Genomic DNA, 19750 nt, shown 5'->3' with positions numbered 1-19750 from the left:
CAGAATCACTAAAGCAGCCACTTTGGAGATGTCTTTTTTGGACAATCTCCTGCATTTACACAAAACACAGTACAGGAAAAAAAATATGTGGGCAGTTAAAGTAATGGATTTCAATGGATGAGGGCACTATTTCAGGGCTAGAGTGGAACAGTCATGACATGCTGGAAGGCTTAGACGTTTTCAATACATAAACGGAGGACAAAAGGTGGTTCTTTGAGGTGGTGTGTGGAAATAAATAGTGATATTGAACCTAGAGGTGTGGAACTAATGAGAAGGAAAAATTACAGTTGTAGATCATAGACTAAATTGATGCTGTGCCCATCTGGAAGTGAGGGATGTTTGTTTGGGTACCCCTTTGTTTGGGTACTGGTCACCTTGTTTACAACATATGGTGATATAGAGGGTAGAACGATTGGTGAGCAGGGTAGATTACATTGAGATGATTGAACTACTGTTGTGGCATGGATGAAATTTGTACCTTTGGCATAAGATTCTTTACCCATCCATACTATGGCCTAATCTACCAAAAGGAGGAAAGAAGGATTTATTTATTGTAAGTAGAAATCATGTCATATATTTCAGGGAAACCTTCTGTCAGTAGAGAGGCCCAAGAAAATAAAGTACACAATCCTCTGCCACGATCCTTCTAACATGCTGGAGTGAAAGGTTAAGGAAGAAGCCTGCAAAGATGAAACTGTGATCCTGTAGATGGCAGTTTGAGCAATAAACTGGGCTAAACCTCAAGGAGTTAAAAGAATATCCATTCTTCTACTTCAGTGTCTTTCAATTCTCAATTTTGTTTTCCTAAAATAAATGTATAACTTCACTAAAAATGTTGATAGAATTCATACTACAGAGCTGGATAGAGCCAAATTTGCAAATGGATTGTATGTAGAACATTCTCTGAGCAGTCACATGAAGGCATTTCTGCCCTTCCTCTTCTACCAAGGTCTGTTGGCAGTAATTGTTGCTCTTCTCAGTGTGGTACACAATACAGTTGGACAGAAATGGCTCTAATCCAAGAGAAGCTCTGAGATCCCAGCCATAATATCCCCTCAGGAAAATATACATGAATTGGCTTTGTCACAGCAGGCTCTCTTTGCCAGCTTTGTCATTTTTATCCTGTGTTTGTATCAAGACTTCTCTGAAGAATTCGGTTTGGGCATTGGTAGCATAACATCTCTTTAAACGTGCAGGTATGTGTTAATAGATTAAAATTTTCTAAGAAATGGGAAAGCTGCTCAATTGCCTATAATGCTAACACAATGCAATGGTTCTGTACATTCCCAGTTAAGCTCTATATACTGTATATTCTGTATATACTGGGTCCAGCAGAATCGTATGAGTAAGGAGCAGAAGGATGGTTCATAGAACTCAGAAAGCATGCAGCACATGAGGAGTTTAATGGCAAATGGGAATTTTGAATTTTCTTACAGGGCATGGTAAGCATGTCTTGCAAAGGACCTCAAGGTACATTAGTTTAGTCTGTCTAGGCTGTTTTTTTTTTGTATTACAGATGACCTCATTATTGCGTAGGTCTTAATTTCCAGATTTATCGTCATTGCTGAAAAATACCCGAATGAGGTTATATAATAACATATCCACGGCCATGCCATTTGTTTAGCTGAAAGGGATGGGAGAAACACACTTTTTCAAAATTGTTTCTTCAATTATAAAAGGATATTCCCTAAAGCAAATGCAAATTATTTCCAACTGGGTTAGAAAATTCCTATTCCTGTGTTTATTATTATTTTCCATTAGACTGAACAGATAGTGAAAGCTAATTCTGCTCTAGAGAATGTTTAAAAAAACAATATGTCAACCTAAAGTAGTATTGATGCAAAAGTGCATTTGAGGGAAAAGGCAAACTTGGGATTCCTTTTACTTCTCCTTTGCTATTAATCATTTTCCTCTACTACTGCCTAGGAGGGTTTATGTTTGATTCATGGAACAGTGTATGGCTGTGCAGCATTATGGTTTTTTTTTTGTTTTTCAGTGATAGGTTTGCCAACTTTCTTTACATACATAAATAACACAAAGTTGGAAGCATTTTCCAATTGTCCACTAATGTGTAAAAACAGTTCTGATTTCAGTGCAGAGCTCTATGATATATATTGTGTGTAGTTGGTGCCTCTCAAGTCTTAAATCTGTAGTTCAGCATTAGTTTAGACACAAACGCTATAAGGACTGAGTTACACTCATTGGACAATAGAATTTTTGTCCTTTATTCCAATGGATACTCTTTAAATTTGTAAGCATTCCCTTGCACTATTTCCAATCTGAGTCCTCTGCTGATGATACTGCATAAGAAGAAATTGAATTAACTCATCCAGTCCCTTCAAACCTCAACCATTCTGTGATTCTGTGATTTAGAAAAAGTCTGATTCATTTACTTTGATTTGAACAGACAAATGTAAATATCAACCAATATAGAACAATTGGTGAAAAGTAATGTAGGGACACACTGACACACTTTTTTAAGAAGAAGGAAGCCTTTTTGATCCTTGCTACTGGAAGGGATACCTTTTTTGAAGTAAACCTCAGTCACTTTAGTGAATTTCCATTAAATTTCAGGGCTACCACATGCCTCACTGTGCTACTGATTAAACCCGGAGTATTTTCCTAAGTGCAGGGGTGATCCACCTTCCTCATGGGTAACGGACAAACACTCAGACACAGACTTAGCCCAAGCTTCGTACCACACTCCAGGAAAGGCAGACTATACTGAGCTCTTAAATGTTCACATGGAAAAGCAAATGATTTTATAGTCTAAGTAGAACAACTTAAACCTTAACCATACTTGCTTAGTAAAGAAGGTTTTTTTATGTTCTCTCTTCTCTATAGTGGAAGAGGGAATGGTTTTAATATTCAGGCACATTGGGGAAACAAGTACTTAAAATCTTGGTTGAGTAAGTGGACTGTTAGCAGCCATAATCTTTAAAATAGAAAAATGACTCATTTATGAAATAGCTCATGGTGTTGCACTAGTACAAAATTTGACTAACAGGGTAAGAGAGTTGCAAATGATGCTAAAGTATACAGATGTTGTATCAGCTCTTCAACCTTTTAAATATTTTAATAGTTTCATCTGGATCTTATAGTCACTATTATGGTTAAAAATCTTATTGTTCCCTTTTCCTCTGCCTGCTGTTTGCATTTGCAAGCTACTTACGAGTGTTCTGGAAACAACTGAACCTTTCTCCAGAGTCTTAAACTTGATACTGTGCATGTGAAAAATGCAGGGAAAGCACATTTTCTGAGATTTGCCTTGCTAACTGTGATATGGTAGAGATTAAAATAACGTTGCATGCTTTGCTTTCTACATGATGTCATGGTAATAAATTTCAAAGATGGGCAAATGTATTTGCCGATTTCTCCGGTTTTGTCTCATCTGTGAGGGTTATTTGTGCCATGCTGTACACTCCTAAAAGCTTGATTTGGCTAATAAGATTTATTTTATATATATATATATAGCTTCAGAGTTTCTTTTGGATATTCTTGAAAGAATATTGTCCATATTGCAGAACAATTCTTATAGGATAGTAGGATAATTAGGAATTGTTTATGTGGTAACATAACTTAATAAAAGTTATTGTTGTGGTATACATTCAGAGGTCAACCTTCTATCCAGTAGGATTCATAGGACGGGGTTCTCTCAGGTTAATTTGCAATTATTGCCTAAGTCAGAAAGTCTTTTTTTTTTTTTTAGCGCAATTTTTCTTTTGTTCTAGCAGATCTTTTTAAGTCTGCTATTTACTAATTGAGTGAACCACTTGGCAAAATTAAGGTTATAATATTGAGTTCACTGCAGCCAGCTTTTAAAATAAGGCTGACAGATGGTAAAGACATTTTGTGCCCAGCATCCATTAAATTTAATTGAAACTTGAAAGCCATATTTGCTTAGTATCTTTAAACATCTCATACCACTTTCTGTATTGGACATTTGATAATGATTTTGGGTGCCTGGACCCCAGTTCAAGCTTTTAAATATATTGTGAGACCCACATGTTCCCAAGTCAGCATGTTTTTCTAACTTTTATGCCATTATTCTTAAAATATTCAATAAAACTATGTCACAGATGGCAGATCCTATTAACATAAAACTCTTTCTTGTCTCAACATACCCTGTTATGCCAGCAAAAAATTATGTGATGAGGATATGAAACAAGCCTTTATGTGTACATTTTCAATTCCTGAGGTTTCCCACCATGATAGTGAGAAACACACACACAATTTCAGTTCATCAACACTGAGCCCCCATGAGTTCTAAAACTTCCCATGTAAAAATAGGTTCCTCTCCAGAGCATTAGTAAAAAGAAGTTTTTGTTCCTTTCTTGCATGTGCTAATTGCTGCCAGCTGTTAAATGTCTAGTGGTATTGGTAAGACACTACTTTTTTTTAAAAAAAAAAATAGTGGGCAGAAAAAAAAGGTAAGAAATACAGACTTAATGCAATTATAACCAAAGTATTTCATTAATCACAGCCGCTGCCTGGACATGCCATTCTCTCTATAGGAAGACAGAAGATACTAATTGGCCATCCCAGGTCAATTAGAAAAAACATTTTATATTTTCAGTGAAAGTAAAATTTCTTCACAAATATTATGCAAAGAAAAAACAAATGAATCTAACCAAACCCTGTAAAGATTAACTCCCTGAGCTTCTATTTCTGTGTACCTCAGCTTTTGTATTACAATACCATTGTGCTCACACTACATTATTCAGGAACTACCATTAAGACCTGCATCCCATATTGGCAAACACAATACAGAAATCAAGCTTTAAAAATTCATTAAAAACCGTATATTAATTTTGTTAAAGCAGCTGATTGAGTGGCATTGCTCATTACGTGCCTTAAACATTCTCTTTTTGGAAGAACAGAATTCAGTCTTTTCGATCAATGTGTGCCTGTAAATTATCAATAGCTTATCTTTCTTTCAGGTGAAGGAGGCTATGCAGAGAATCCATGACCGGGGTAATATAGGAAAACTAATTCTGGACGTGGAGAAAGCACCCACTCCCCTGGTGAGTGCAAAGCACTACTTACATGGCATACAGTCACACCAGGTGAAGTGTGGTAATGACCTTTGGAGAAATACCCTTCACGATTTTTTTTTGTGTAATGTTTTCTTCTAAATAGAACCAATAATAATAATTTATATTTTTAACTCAAGATAAAACACAGTCGTAATTCTTCCAGTCCCAGCTGTTAATTTTCTATGCAGTATGGCTGTCTGCCTCACTGAAAAAGTGTCTGCAAGTCTTAAATCAGGATAAAACTGCCACATCTATTTTTGTCCCTGTGACAGAAAACAAATACACATTTCATGAAATACAAAATTCCTGTCTTAAAAAGTGGATGGAACAGAAAAAGACACGATCAATATTACTTTGGTGTATAAACATAGAAGTGCTTTCTGATTACCATACAAAAGTCAGGCAATACCTTTGGTAGGAATTTCTTTTACTTCTCTGACAATCTATGAAGTATAATATCTAAACACTTTCTTTTGGAAGTGTTCTGAAGTGGGATAGTTGTGATGGAGCTCTGTTCCACTGCTTTTGGAGCGTTTGACATGTTAGTGAAATATTACAGAGAGCTATTGTGAAGGAAAGACATGCCCACGCCTAAGTCTTGGCTCATGATGTGGAAAAAAAACAGTAAAAAAGGTAATGAAAAATTGTCTTCAAATGGACACTGAAGTATGAAGTTTGCTTTCAGACCTGAAATATCTCCTGTTTTGAAAGAACAGAAAAGAACCTGGAGTTACAGTTAAGCTCTTGCTCACTTTTACTCTGAAATTGGCCCCAAATCCCCTACAAGATCCCTGCAAGGAAAAGGGAGGCTTTGGGGACCTCACATATGGAAGTTAGGCATTATTTTGTGGCTGAGTTGCATCTTAAAACTGTAAAGATAATCCCTAACACAACATTAATACATTCATTCCATCTGTTCTCTTATTATTGTACATTCACAATAGCCATTGGCTAGAAGGTGAGAACAAATCTGTTACACTCCCATGAAAGGGTGTTAATTAAAGATATGGGTAAGTTCAGAGCATTGCTTTTTTTTTCTATTAAAATCAGGTTGTCTTTGAGATTTTTATTTTTATTTCCAGCAAAGGCTAGTAGTACTGAAACAGGGAAGGTACAATTTGACTGCATTTCTCATTAAAAAATAAATTTAATGGTTGTGAAATAGTTGTAGGGTAATACAAGAATCTTCTTGTGTCCTAAGAGATAATGTCAGTGTATAACCATCACCTCTCCAGTAAACCAGACTCTTCTTGTACCACCAGATAAAAGTCAAACTGATGAGGTGAAGTACAAGAGAGTCTTGCACCTTTACAGCTTTTAATAGATACTCTCATATAAAAAATATGATGTTCTCCTTAAGTGCTGTCATGAACTACTAATTTCTGCAGTTGTCTACCATTTGTACAGGCATCTTCAATCAAATAAGGAAATGCAGTTTCTCCTCACTCATGTATCCAAGCTATGCGCTCTGTCAGTAGATTGGTATATTCTCCCATTTTAAGGCATATCCTTTGCCTTAAAGTTTGTCATTATTTTTTGTATTAAGCAGTCTCTCTCTTAGTTTTCATGACACCATGCCTCATGTGGGACTGGATCCTATCCATGAGCTTCATTAAAGAACCATATTACCTACTTCTGGAAGAGCAAATGCAGAAGAATTTGCAAAACAGGGGTTCCATGCATTTTGTGGACTTCCTACACAGTAGAATATTCTTTCTGAAAGCCTTAATACTATTTTGCTACAAGTATGCAGATCAAAGTTCACTTCTGCAATTGTCCTAAAAACCAGCTTTGGTTACATAATATAGCTGTAATCCATGAGGTAACAGTTTAACATTTTAGCTGAAAGCAATATAGTGCAAAAAAAAGTTTTCCCAGACAGAAAGTTTGTTTTATTGTTGCATCCCTGTCTGCTTTCATTTTTAAAGTCACCTTTTCAGGTGAATCAAACTGAAATAAGACTAGATAAAGTAATGTGATAGATGCTCTGATTTTCTTCATCTTTCATCCTTCAGATGGCCAATGACAGCACAGAGACGAGTGAGGCTGGAGAAGAGGAAGAAGACCATGAAGGGGACAATGAGAATAAAGAGCGCATGCCATTCATCCAGTAGCAGCCAGAGGTGATGGAAGCAGAAAGATTGTTTAAGTGGAAGGGAACAAGACTGGGAAATCTATTCTGTGCATCAGTGAACAAATGCTGTAGTACAGTGTGTGTTGTATTTGTCTGCAGTCAGCTGAGCTATGAGCTGTTGATCATTGTTGTTTTGAACTCAAGTGCCATTCTCATCCAGTGCAGTATTATAACATTCCTGTGTAATACCCACTTTCCCTGTAGGAGTCCCATGAAATTTTGTTTCCGTTTAAAAGCCTCATTAATTTACTGTGTAATTTTAGATGGGCATCTTTCTCATGCAGATTCCAACACTTTGCATAAAGTTATTTGAAGGGGGCGGGTGTTTTTTTTTTTTGCCAGTTAACAACCACAGTAACAACAGAAATCCCCCATTTGCTGTCTGGAAAATTCTTCTAAATGGAGAGAGGATTTTAAGTTTGTGGATTTTCAGTGTTAAAATAGTTTTCCTTTTATGAACCACAGATAAAAGTTGAAAAAAAAAAAAAAAAAAGATGAGGTTATTTTCCTTTGTCATGCTTCCTCATCTTATAAGCAATCTGATCTTCATTTTCAAAAATACCTCATTTAGAATTGTGGAATCTGAAATCGTGCAAGAAATCATTAATTGAGAGACTTTAATTAGTATTGTATAATTATGCTAATCGTCAGCAGCAGTAAACACTTCATTCAAAGTGCCAGCTACCTTGCTTTTCTGTTGATCTCCTGAGTTATCGCCCCATATGTTCTAGGCAAAGAAAGGTCAGGGAACCGCTCTTTTTAGACCCTGAACAATTAGCATTGTTACTGACAGTTCAACAACATCTTCTGCTTAGGACACATTGACTCATCTGTGTTTAAAATCCAGAATATTTTTAAATTACATTTCTAAATCCTATCAGTAAGGATCACTCTTCAGTATGTGGGAAGAAATTTATTGGCAGAGTTTATTACTCTGAAATCAGTATGTATTGATCAACTGTCGAGCTAGAGCTGAACTCTTACAGCAATTAACCCTTTAAAAAATTACTTGTACACCTTAATTCCATCAGAAATTACACACAGGGTAACTTTATCTAGGTGAATAATTCCATTAAAAGCTCTGCTCCATATGTACAGTTATGTTTGTGATTATTTGAAGGATCAAGTGTTCAAAGACCAGCTAGTCTATCTACCTCCCACTAGTGGAAACTATGTCTATACATGACAAAAGTAAATATTTTTCTTTGTCTTTCACCTATCTAAGCAGCAGCTACTCAGGTCCTCAATGGTCTTGTTAAAATAATTATTTTAAAATGACTGCAACCACCTTTAGTAGAAATGCTAAAAGAATACCAGAGACCTTGTATAATTCCACGTATCTTTGAATTAATGTATTTTTAGCAAAACTAAGTATTTCTCCAGGCATGGCTAGTTGTTCACCTAAATCTACAAGTATCTAATAGTGATAGAAGTTTAAAAATAATATAGAAAAGAGAAGTTGGAGAGCTTCTCAGACATTTCTCAATGTGACAGGAATTGTGAGTCTGGATGACTTTTATATGTGGTTTTAGGGGACTCTCTCTGGTTCTGTTTTGTTTTTTGTTTGTTTAATATTTGCTGCCTGAGTATTAATGTCCATCTCCTTACACTGTGCTCATGAAGTTGCTGTACTAATACTAGATAATTGTGCAGAACGGTCATTCTGAATAAGTTTCCCTTGAGTTAAACAAATTCAAAAATAACAAGAAGAAATAACTGTGGAGAAAAATGTCAAAAAAGCTTTTGTTGAGATATTAGTTAAAAACAACAACAAAGGGATTTCTATAGATGTTGATGCAAAACTTCATTATAGTTGATTTTCTTTTCATGTTAGACTTATCTACACTTCCAGTGCCATATCAGACCCAAACAGGAACTCTACACACAGAAAATATATATATTCAGTGAGAGTTTTCCATGTTTTGGGATTGCCAATTGAGCTTTTAAGAAAGGCCATTAAGTTTTCACAATTCATAAGCTGACAACAGTAGGAAACATGCCCAATTTTGTTTTGTAGTTAGTGTAATGATGTTGTCCTGCAACAAACCTTAACATAACTAGGAGCTTTGATTTGACGCCAAAGTGAGCAATATTGCTGGTGACCTTTGAGCTGGCAGTAAAGTGGCATTCTCAAGGCCTTAAATTAGTAGGGCAAGCAGAATAGCAAATTCATTCTTCTGTTATAAACCACAGTATGGTTGGCTCTACAGTTAAATTTCCCTTCAAGATATATAGAGATGGGTGGTCATGGCCACAGACATCATAGGGACAACAATCAAATGGAATCATTTTGGCTATTTCTTTCTGGTTTTGTTAGCAAGGCAAAAATACTCTTCATGCTAATTCATACCAATTTTAGGGCCATTTTCTGATCAGCAGAATGTCAGGTAATTGCAGTGAGTACAAAGGAGTACTTTGAGATCTACCTAAGCACTACACAGATTAGTATTGCAATCACTAAGCTAAACTCTACTCTGTGTTTTCCTGGTGTTAATAGGGTGTATATGAATGTTACTACTGAAATGAATGGAAAGTTTTCAGGTACTTGTTCTGGAAGCTAGCAGAATTTGGCCCATGAGCCCTAAATACTAGAATACCACAAACAGGTTTGAAGTGGTAGAGGGCATGCTATACAAAATGATGGTGAGACTGTTGTTACTGAACGAGTCTTATTGCAAGAGAAATGAAGGTTCGTGTTTACTACTAACACTGTTAAAAAATTCTAAGACAATTGGATAGTTTCTTCAAGTGAAACAAAGTATTTCTCAATTTGCCTTAAAGGAACTGTGAAAGCTTCTCTTTAACTTAAGCCTGATTGAAGTGAACTGAAACACTGTTTAACTGTATTTGTTGCTTTAGAGCTTTTGTTATATTGTGCCTACAAAGCAAATTATGTTTACATAAAAATATAAATAAAATATTGAGCATAGCATTATCCATGGCTTACATGTTTTATTATAATACAGTGTTCACATTAGGGAACTGACTTGGAATTGGTTAAGAGGAAAATCTGAGGTCTCATTTTCTGTTTTGGTCACTGAGGGATAAACAGAGATTTATTTTTCTTTATTACAGAGTACATCAAGGTTATTAAAATGGCTGAGTGTGCTACTTTACAGAACATTAACAATTTAGTACAAAATGTTAAATGTTACAATCTAAAAACTTCAAAGCATTATATAGGCACCATTCATGAAGTGTTCAGTGAAGAGTATTATTTTGATAAGGGTAAAAACTAATATCCAGAATTTTTACACTCAGATTGCACTGGGATAAGGCTGGAATACACAAGTTATTCTCAGAGTGAAAGTTCCTTGTAGAAGTCAAGGTTCCCTAAGGAAATAATCTTAAACACCAGATCCAGACAGCCTCCACCAAATGAGCTGATAGAAAGCACAAGGACATGAATCTAAAATCCTGCTATCCCTGGGTATTGAACTTACTTAACTCAGGGCTGCAAGGAGGTGGTTCAATTCACATGGGATCTAATATTACCTCTCCTGAAGACAGTTCTTACACTGTTTCTTTCAGAGAACTGGTTATGGTTACCATACCTTACAGGTAATCTCAAGCTTATACTTGAGTACGTCTTTAGAGATCTCCCTGCATGAAAGGAAGAAATGGTTCAATGAACTTCAGTTTAATATCTGAACAAAGAGAAAATGTTAGCTTTGGCTAATTCCTGTCATGCCAGACTTGTTCTAAAGCCTATATCCCTGGAAAATCTCACTTCAGTTGTTACTGGATCTGCCCTATAAAAAAGGCATTTCTAAATCTAAAAGCACGCATGAAAAGATGCTGATTGAGAAGAGGAGCAGAATAAATTTCTGCCCTCTGTTTTCCAGCCTTAATAAGCAAATAATGATCAGTGCATCCCTAATCATAGCATCAGAATAAAGCTGAAAGCAAACAGCCTTTTGCAAACTCTCTGTGATTACTAACAAAGCTCTGCCTTTTACCAGCTTTTCCTCTGGGCTGTCTATACAAGATTGTCATACACACAGAGGCTGCTACCAGGCCAGCAGGGATGCAGACTTTGCATGGCATCTGGCCAGAGAAAATACAAAAAATCATCTTAGTATGCTGAGTATCCCAGGTCCTCACCTCATTCCCTCTTTTCGTGCTTCTCTCATTTTCTGTGAGCTTAGTCATTAATCCTGGTGGGTTTTGCCAAAACATATTCCCCTAGTATGGATGTGACTTCCAGCACACACAGCACAACAGCTTGGGCTCCTACAGAACCATGTGGGAGTGTCCCTCTGCCACCCCTGAGTCCCTTGGTGTGAGCAAGTGTTTTGTTTCACTACAAGAAGAGCTGAAACAATCAACACCCTGTAACTGATATCTGCATCAAGGCATCTCTTTTCCAAGCAATTTTTAACACCTAGGCAGACATCTTAATGTTTTCCTTTGAGAGAACAGGTTAGAAAATAAATGCAAATGTAGCTTTATCTCCTCAGACGGAGCTGTCGCGCTGATTGATTGCCTTCAGCTGATCCTAACTAAACCATTCCTTTTGTGTCTACCTGGGCTCTCTCTGTCAAACACTTATGCAGCAAATGGCACGGTTTTCTGAACTCTGGCTCAGTCACTGCCATTTCTAACAATGCTGTGATTGGTCACCTCACCACCAGGATACTGTTCAGTAACTGGAAGGTGTGAACACAGTGCAGGTAATACACAGTTAGAGGATAAATGTAGGAAGAGAATTAATCATGTACAGCTCTGCTCAGGAGTAACAAATGACTAGAATTTGCAGAATACTATCTGTTGATTTATTTGTATGTTTTACATCTATTAACCATATGCCTGATGTGATTAATATATATTTGTGGTGATTATATTTCTCTTCTAAGGATGCTTAAACTCCTTCAGCAGTGTTTAAAGACCACATCCATATTATCTAAGGATGATGAAGAAGAAGCTGTTTGTCAAACATTCAGCACTTTCTCCACTAGTTCCCAGGGTTATAAAAATGAACACTTTCTTCATCCAGTCTGATTCCTGCCCTCTTTCATTCATCAAAAGCATTTTTCAGGAAACCTAACAGCCTGCTAAGCAGTTCAGACTTCCCTCTGGTAAGAGTAACTTTATATTCCAGTAGCTACTTTGCATCCCTGGTTAAGGAGAGAGGGCTGAGAAAGAATTGGTACCACCTTAAAGTGGTCAGAGCTCAGTTTAGCTCCTGCCATTGTATAAAGACACAGAGGTTTGCCATCAGCACAGGCAAGGGAAGGGAGGTAAGCTGGGCTGTTGCACTACCGGCTGCACAAAGCTGAAAAGGGGAAGGCACAAAAGCTGCTGGTTTTTACCATGTAAAGAGCTGCCTGCCAACAACGCTGCTGTTACTTAAGTCCCTGTCCTCCTTGAAGCTGCTCTAACAGCCCCTGCCTTGTACCTGTGTTTTCATGGGAGGTCCCAGCCTTCTCTGTGAAGCTTCTGGAGGCCCTGCACCACTCGACAGTTGTTCTTGAGGTAGTGCCTCAGGAAAAGTAATTTTTTACTTCCTGAAGAACACTGTGTCACCCCCACGGAGTGACAGACAAAATCCTAGTGGACTTAACAGGGGTAATTAACCCTTTACCTACAGGAACCTTTCTTCTCTTCCCCCAGGCACTCTGGGCAAGATGAGGAAAGAAGGCCAGAAACAAGCCTCCCCAGCTTTCATAGTGATCGGCATTTCTCTTAAAAACTCAAACACCTGCCAACATGGGAAATCAGCTTTCATGTAGAAAGGTACAGTCTTCACAGTTGTTGGTAAAATCCTGAAAACTGATTGAAAGAAAACAGAACCTGAAAAGGCAAAGGAAGAGTCTTTAATCCTGCAGTTTGTGAGCACCCGTGATGTTTTAACACCAAGTGCAGACATCACTCATCTCCCTGCAGCCCCACAAAATTGCTGCCTGAGCACCCTGGGATTAAACGTGTAGGCTAAGAGACGCCACCGGCACTTGTTAGTTTAGGAAGCTGTAAGAAGGGGGAGAGTGTTGTGGTGTGGCTGAGTGGGAGCCTGCAGGGGTGGGGGCCTGCTTGCCTTCCTTCAGAGATTAGGAGGGCTTTAACCTGTCTGGAGGAGCTTTTTCTTCTTGCTTAGTGTCCACGCTGAGATGCTACAATTAGCCTGAAAGAATAACAGAGCTAGGAGAGAGAGCAGAGGAAAAACTGTTCTCCTGTGAAGGCCGAGGGGTTGGGAAACAGGAGGTGATGGTGGGGGGTGTGTGCGGATTTGCTTTTAGAGCTGCACGTGTGAAGCACACCCCCCCATGCCCTCATCTCCCCTATGCTCCCATGCCTATGGGTCCAGGGCTCTGTGCTGCTCCTGGGCCCAAGGACGGCTGCAATCAAGCAGCTCCCACTCCTACGGCCCTGCTGGAGGCAGCTCTGCCTCTGTAGGGGCCAGAACTGGAGATGGGCTATGTTCTGCCAGACACTAGCTGAGTCCCTGCCAAACATCATTTTCATGATAAGCTGCAGGTTCCAGTACAAATCATTTTGTGCTCTTCTGCTGGGTAATCTTTGTAAATACATCTCCCACATGGTGAGATGTGTTTCGCTGTATCATGTGGCAGTAAATGGTGCAGCATCTTAGCTGCCCGGGAAGAACAGAGTGAGACTGCAGATAATGCCAGGTGCATTATTTATAGCAAGGCTTTTTGTACATTCCCTGAACTGGCTGACCTTTAGGCTGTCCAGGTGATGATCTAATAACCAAAAAATATTTATAAAGGCTGGTGGCTGAAGCTAGCTGAATGGTGACTGGGGTGTCTACTGATGATACAGGCAGTGTGTGGCCTGAAGGACGTATCGGATCTGTGTTATTTTCCAGAGGCCACTAGGAGAAAACATTCCTTTTGTTGCTAGCACAGAACAGAGATAAGTGAAGTGTTTTTCCTTTCTATGTCAGTTTGCTTTGGCAAATTATTTCTGTGTTTCTCTGCTGCTGTTTTTTCTTTCTATTGGCTGCATTTTATATTAGGACGTTTTTTTCCTTCTGTAAAAAAAAAAAAAAAAAAAAGGAGAAAAAAAAAAAATCAAACCAAGTGTCTGGTGACTCATCAAGTACCTCACTGGTCTTATAAAAGCATCCTGTCAGCAGTACATTTGAGTTCCTGGGCCATTTCTATTGTAGACAGGAAAAATGAAATTAAATGACTTGTCCAATGCTATATTACTGCTATTTGGTTTAAAGACTTATCATTCTCCAGGATTTATTTCTCCATTTACTGAAGGAATCTTGGTTAAACGTAGCAGCTGAGATGGAAATTTTGCCTCCATGGTTAAAAGCTCTGTCTCAAATCATACCAAGGCAAAGGAGATGCACAGAATTACACTGCATACCCTCAGCTGAGACCCTGCCAGCAAAGCCCCATAGAAATATAAGCAGTTGAGAGACAATAATCTAAATTTTCCTTGCTCTTTCTCAACAAATAGGATAGTTCAGAACATGAATCAGCTATAAACATTGACTATTATAAACATTTTCTACTGTTTTCCTGATTATTCTCTCTACATACATCCGAATAACCACCTCTGGTAGGACATTACAGGGAAAAGGAGCAACCCGAATCCCTGAACCCAGGTTTTTCTGACAAGCAGTGCCCTGTTTCATACAAGACTGCAGATCCAGCCCTTCTGTCTCATCCTTACCTCCTGGATGAAACTGCTATTGCTCCATCTGAGGATCAGATGGGAAATGATGTTGCATATGGGGCTGTAAAAGTTAATGCCATAATAAAGTCTGACTGCCAAGTGATGTTGGACCCTTACATCAACGGTGTGTTTATGTGGTGTGTCACTAGAGAGAAGCTGTACTCTGAGACTGTCAGATTGGTCTGTCCCACAGGCATGCAACAGAAGTACAGAAGGAACCATCTTTAAGGTCTCGCCTGGATGATTAATCTGCAACTGCTCACCTACACATACTAGATGCTGCTGGCTGTGCTGAATGATACTGCTCTAAACAATTCTTACAGTTCACATATTAAATGTTAGCTTCATTTCAATATTGTCTCGCTTGCAGCACATTCCCTGGCATTGTAGGTTAATTTAATAAAGCACACATAATACAATTCATATGAGATTTTTGATCTGCATTTTGTTCAGCATGACAGCAATGTATAAAGTTATTACACAGTGTTCTGTTTGCTAATCATCAAGCAAAACAGGGTAATAAAAGGATAATTATTGCAAGCTTCCTTCCTTATTCCCATTAAGATGGTAAATTCAGCTCAAACTGGAATCTCATAGGAGTTTTACAACTGGCTTTGATAGGGACATCATCAAGCTGATTGGTCCTCTAAATGAACCTAGTTGTAGCTGCAGTATTAAAAATTCAGGGAGTAATATTTATTTCCATGTAGTAACTTATTTGGTGTGGGGGGAAAAAATCTTTGTTTCATCCTTACTCGATTCTCCATATTAAAATACACTATATGCATTGCCAACCCAATGATCTTGAGGACACAGTACTGGTTCATACTGGTTTTATGGAGCTTCTGGAACAAGCATGAAGTACAAAATGAAAAATCCCTGCCCAGAGAATACAGCCACTCCTCTGCACTTACAGCTGTGGTCAGACTAGCTCAGATCTAGAGCTTCACAAATATTGCTGCCTTTTTTTCTGTTCCCAGACTCACTTACACATTTCCAGGTTTGGTGACCTGGCATCACTTTGCCACTGTGTGGAGAGATGATCCCTGACTATTTTGCCATTAATTATCAGAGAAAGAACAAGGGCTGTTGGCCTTAATCCAGCAAAACTGTTGCCTTAAGTGTGGATTTAGCTCATTAGAACTTCCCTGTTACCAGAAAGGGGTCACCCCACAGGAACATGCAAGTCTGTTGAGCAAGGGAGAGCATGGGCTTTGGTAAAGCCATAAAACAGCAGCTCTCACCGCTTCTTGATTTCCCCACATGTGTGAGAGGGAAGGAACGATGGCACACAGCTGCAACCTCACAAGTCTGAGTCTGAGCCTCTGCTGGGTGACACTGGTGTAAAGCCTTGCAACACAATGGATTTACCCTGAGTATTTAGCAGAGAGAGGAAAACCTGGTCTTTTCTCTTTTGCTGTGATGGATAAGCAACACAAAATCGGACCTATCCTAATCATTCCTAGGGCGCTTAAGACATCTGCTGGAAATAGGAATAAACTGCAGGGAGGAGGCACATGACAATGAATAACGTAACAACGAAAAACCCTGTGCTGTTCACATTTACATAACATCTAAATTACTCAGCAAATGCCAGAACCATTTCAATTTGAAACTGTTATGTGAAAATATTTTAATAAATAGCCTGTTTATTCCTGCTATTCTAGTTGCCACTGAGGAAGCAATTTTCAGCGTTGAAAATCTTCAAGTCTGAACGCAGTTTTGAACTTGCACTTCCCTGATGTGTAAGGCTGTGCAGCAGGCTCACATACACAAGATGTAGCACCATGGGCTAGGAAGACACTATAACACTAAAGCACAATTAGAAAGAGGCCAGGTTTCAGGCTCTGGATGGATGTAAGCATCAGCTGCCTTTGCAGTTGGATACAAGGGATAATACAAATCTCCCTTCTCCCCCTCACTGTCTTGCTTACAAATCACGGTGCGATAGCAAGTCCTTTTTAAAGAGTTTCCCAGAATATTGTATACTTTGTCTGGGTATATGACCTTACCCTTGCATACCTCTAGCTGCTTGATCTGACACTGGAACCCCACAGCTCAGGTTTCCTGGTGGTACCTGGCTCATGGGGTCTTAGGGCATCCCCACCTCTGCAGAGCAGTTTCATATTTTCCAGCATTCCCCAAAATTGAAGTTATTTCTCAATAGACATACTGGGTTGTTAGGAAAAAAAAAAAAAAAAAAAGCACAGATACAGGTTATTTCTCTTTTCCACCCTCACTCAGCCTCCCTGTGTGAGCATCTCCCAGCAAGTGATGTGTGATTTGCATTTTTGTCCCATGATGGGAGCACGGAGATGTGAGTGTGGTGCATGGTGCTGGGGCCTGCTTTACTATTTGTCACTGCCCCTTTCCCAGCCTCCAGCAAGGAGGCTGAGTTGTCTGTAGACAAGCAGACATCACCCCAACATTTATATTTAGGCGCTATTTTTCTTTCCTAACCAGGCAGCTAAAAAACTCCTTTATATTTTAAAATAAAAGTCTTTTACTTGGACCACATCACATGTTTTCCAGCCCCAGGGACTGGTGCGTGAGCTGATTATGCTTGTGCATGGGAGCAGTGCTGCTTCTAAGGCACAGTAAAGCAGGGTCAGCTGTTTGCACATCGTGTGACAGCCCTGCGGCTTGGCTCCTTGCTGCGGCCGGGCTGGCAGCCCCCAGTCAGTGTCCTGTCAGCAGGCAGCCACACCAGGCTGTGCAGCAGCAGCACTGCGGGAGCTCTAGTGCCAGAGACAGGGGCCTCAGCGGCCATATGGACATACATGAGGTGGGAACTCAAGTTTGTGGGTGGCCAAAGCCCCCTCCTCAGCCCTCAAGCAGAGAATCTGAGTCCTCTGTGAAGTGCAGCCACTGAAGGGAGATGTGATCACACTCCTGAGAATGTCTGGTTTTCCATCTGGTATAGGAAAATCCTACAAATGTCTACACAAGCCAAAATGTAATCCTTACTCTGGCGAGTCCTACTGGCTTCAAGCAAAGCTGCACTGTTAGTAACCTGCTATGAACCTGTGAGTGTGCAATTCAGAGTGTCTTGTGAGCGCCACAGTGGCTAAATCCAAGCTTTGTCCAAATTGCTTTGTCTGGCACATGTATGGATGAGCAGAACCTGTTAAGACCATGTTAACGTAAAGCTGGAAAACCTCAGGTTAGAGAGACATGGTGATCAAAAATAAAATATTTAAGGGGAGAAATTAAATGCTCAGGATGTTTTTAGATCATTTCCTGGAAGGAAAAAAGGCAGCACACATTGCAGGAGAAAAATAAGCACAACACGTATTTTATGTTTACAAAAGAGAAAGAGACACGTTCTCACACGCACCCCGAGGGCTAAACAAGCTGAGCTGCCGCCAGTAATTCCCAACATGGAAACCTTGCCAAGTCCGCAGGAATAGCATTTCAAAAGACCCCATTCAACTCTTTTATTTGCACCTGGATTGCAAAGAAACCAAAGCTTTAGATTTTCCCCTGAATTCCCTTATCTTCAGAGATGACACGGAGTCACCTGATCTGTAAAAACAGTCTCTGGTTTGGGGGTGATTTCGTTTTGCTCTCTTTGCACATTACACATAACCTCAAAGCATTTAACTCCAGACAAGGAACCATTTCCTTGGGGTCCTTCCTGCCCAAAGAAATAGGCAATGGCAGTGAACAAAATGCTCAGCACCACTTCTTTTTGCTGCTAAAGCCCTGAAGTAACAGAAAATATTTGGCAATTGTGCTACTTCTTTCAGATGTCTGAACCCTGTAAGAAGGCGACCTTATCAGTGCACAGTGGCATTGGATGGGTAACCAAAGAGAGCAGATCTGGTGAATCCCTTCTGAATTCTGAATCTTTTCTGAATTTATCAGCATTACTTTTACAGCTTTACAACCCTTAACCTCTATTCACTGCCTTTGCAAGAGAATGAAAAGAGCACAGACAAGACAGTTTGGTCACAGAGCCCAGAAAAAGAAATTTGCCCTAAATACATGTGTGATAGACATAAGTCCTTGTGTGGCTTCTTGCATATTCTTTACCATCCTCTTTGCTTGCTCAGGCCCAGCTGTGAGATGCTGTTGTGGCAAAGACACCAAACAGAAGACACAAAAAACACTCACTCAGGAAGCTCAAAATGCTGTCCTGAAACTAGAAATAAAACTAGAGAAGCCTATTTATTGATTGACCCTATTATCAGTTACACGGTGCCTGATGAGGATGCATTTGGAACAGAAGCTTTACACACCTATGTATCCTGAATGCCCTCATTTCAACACTCAGTGACCTTCTGCACAAGTCACTGGTGGGCAGCCTGGGCTCGCAATAAATCTGTAATCTCCTTTTATTCTAAGAGACACAGCAGAACCCTCAAAGCTTGAAAATTGCCTTTCAAAAGAGCAAATTAGTATGACAGGAAAAAACCTGAACTGATTGCACAACCCCAAAATATAATCTAGAATTTTCACAGAACCTCACATACCATAAGGTTTGCCCTTCCCTCTTCCAAACACACAGCTTGTTTGTACAAATTTCCCCAAAATAACTTTGGTGTTGGGATGTCAGCCATAATCCTGCTTCATACCTGGTTGGACTGGGATCAAATCCTTAAGAAAGACTTTGTAAGTCTTTTTAAGGCCAAAGAAACCAAGCACACAGTAATTTTCCAAGCATGACATACTCCATGATTGGCAGAATCTGCAACATTGGTTACATTTAAATGAAACAAATGAAAAATCAGCCAGTGGATCCCATCTACCACCCAAGTCAGTTGTAAAAACTAATGCTGGGGGGTGCTAAACCCTTTACTAACCTTTGTGTTACCTAATTCAGTTGGCTATGTTGGCTCTTGGGTTTGCCCCACTTGAAATTCCTTAGCCTGGTAACAGCTCTGATCAGTTTTTTTTTCTTCTTTACACTCTGAGTAAACAGGCAAAT

At 39.2% G+C, this 19750-nt stretch overlaps 1 protein-coding gene across 1 annotated transcript in view; it reads left to right on the top strand.

Annotated features, from left to right (window-relative positions):
• The window catches only part of VAT1L (vesicle amine transport 1 like), a 51567-nt gene extending 43898 nt beyond the window's left edge, over positions 1-7669 (top strand). Inside the window, exons 8-9 of the mRNA XM_084533417.1 lie at positions 4941-5024; positions 7052-7669. Of these exons, the coding sequence (XP_084389543.1) occupies positions 4941-5024; positions 7052-7150 (183 nt within the window). The 3' untranslated portion in view covers positions 7151-7669. The remainder of the gene's footprint in view (positions 1-4940; positions 5025-7051) is intronic.
• Positions 7670-19750: the final 12081 nt, after the last annotated feature.

Source organism: Aythya ferina (assembly GCF_964211825.1).
Source record: "Aythya ferina genome assembly, chromosome: 12".
NCBI lineage: Eukaryota > Metazoa > Chordata > Aves > Anseriformes > Anatidae > Aythya > Aythya ferina.
Note: the sequence above shows the minus strand (reverse complement) of the source record. Positions and strands in the feature narration are given on the sequence as shown.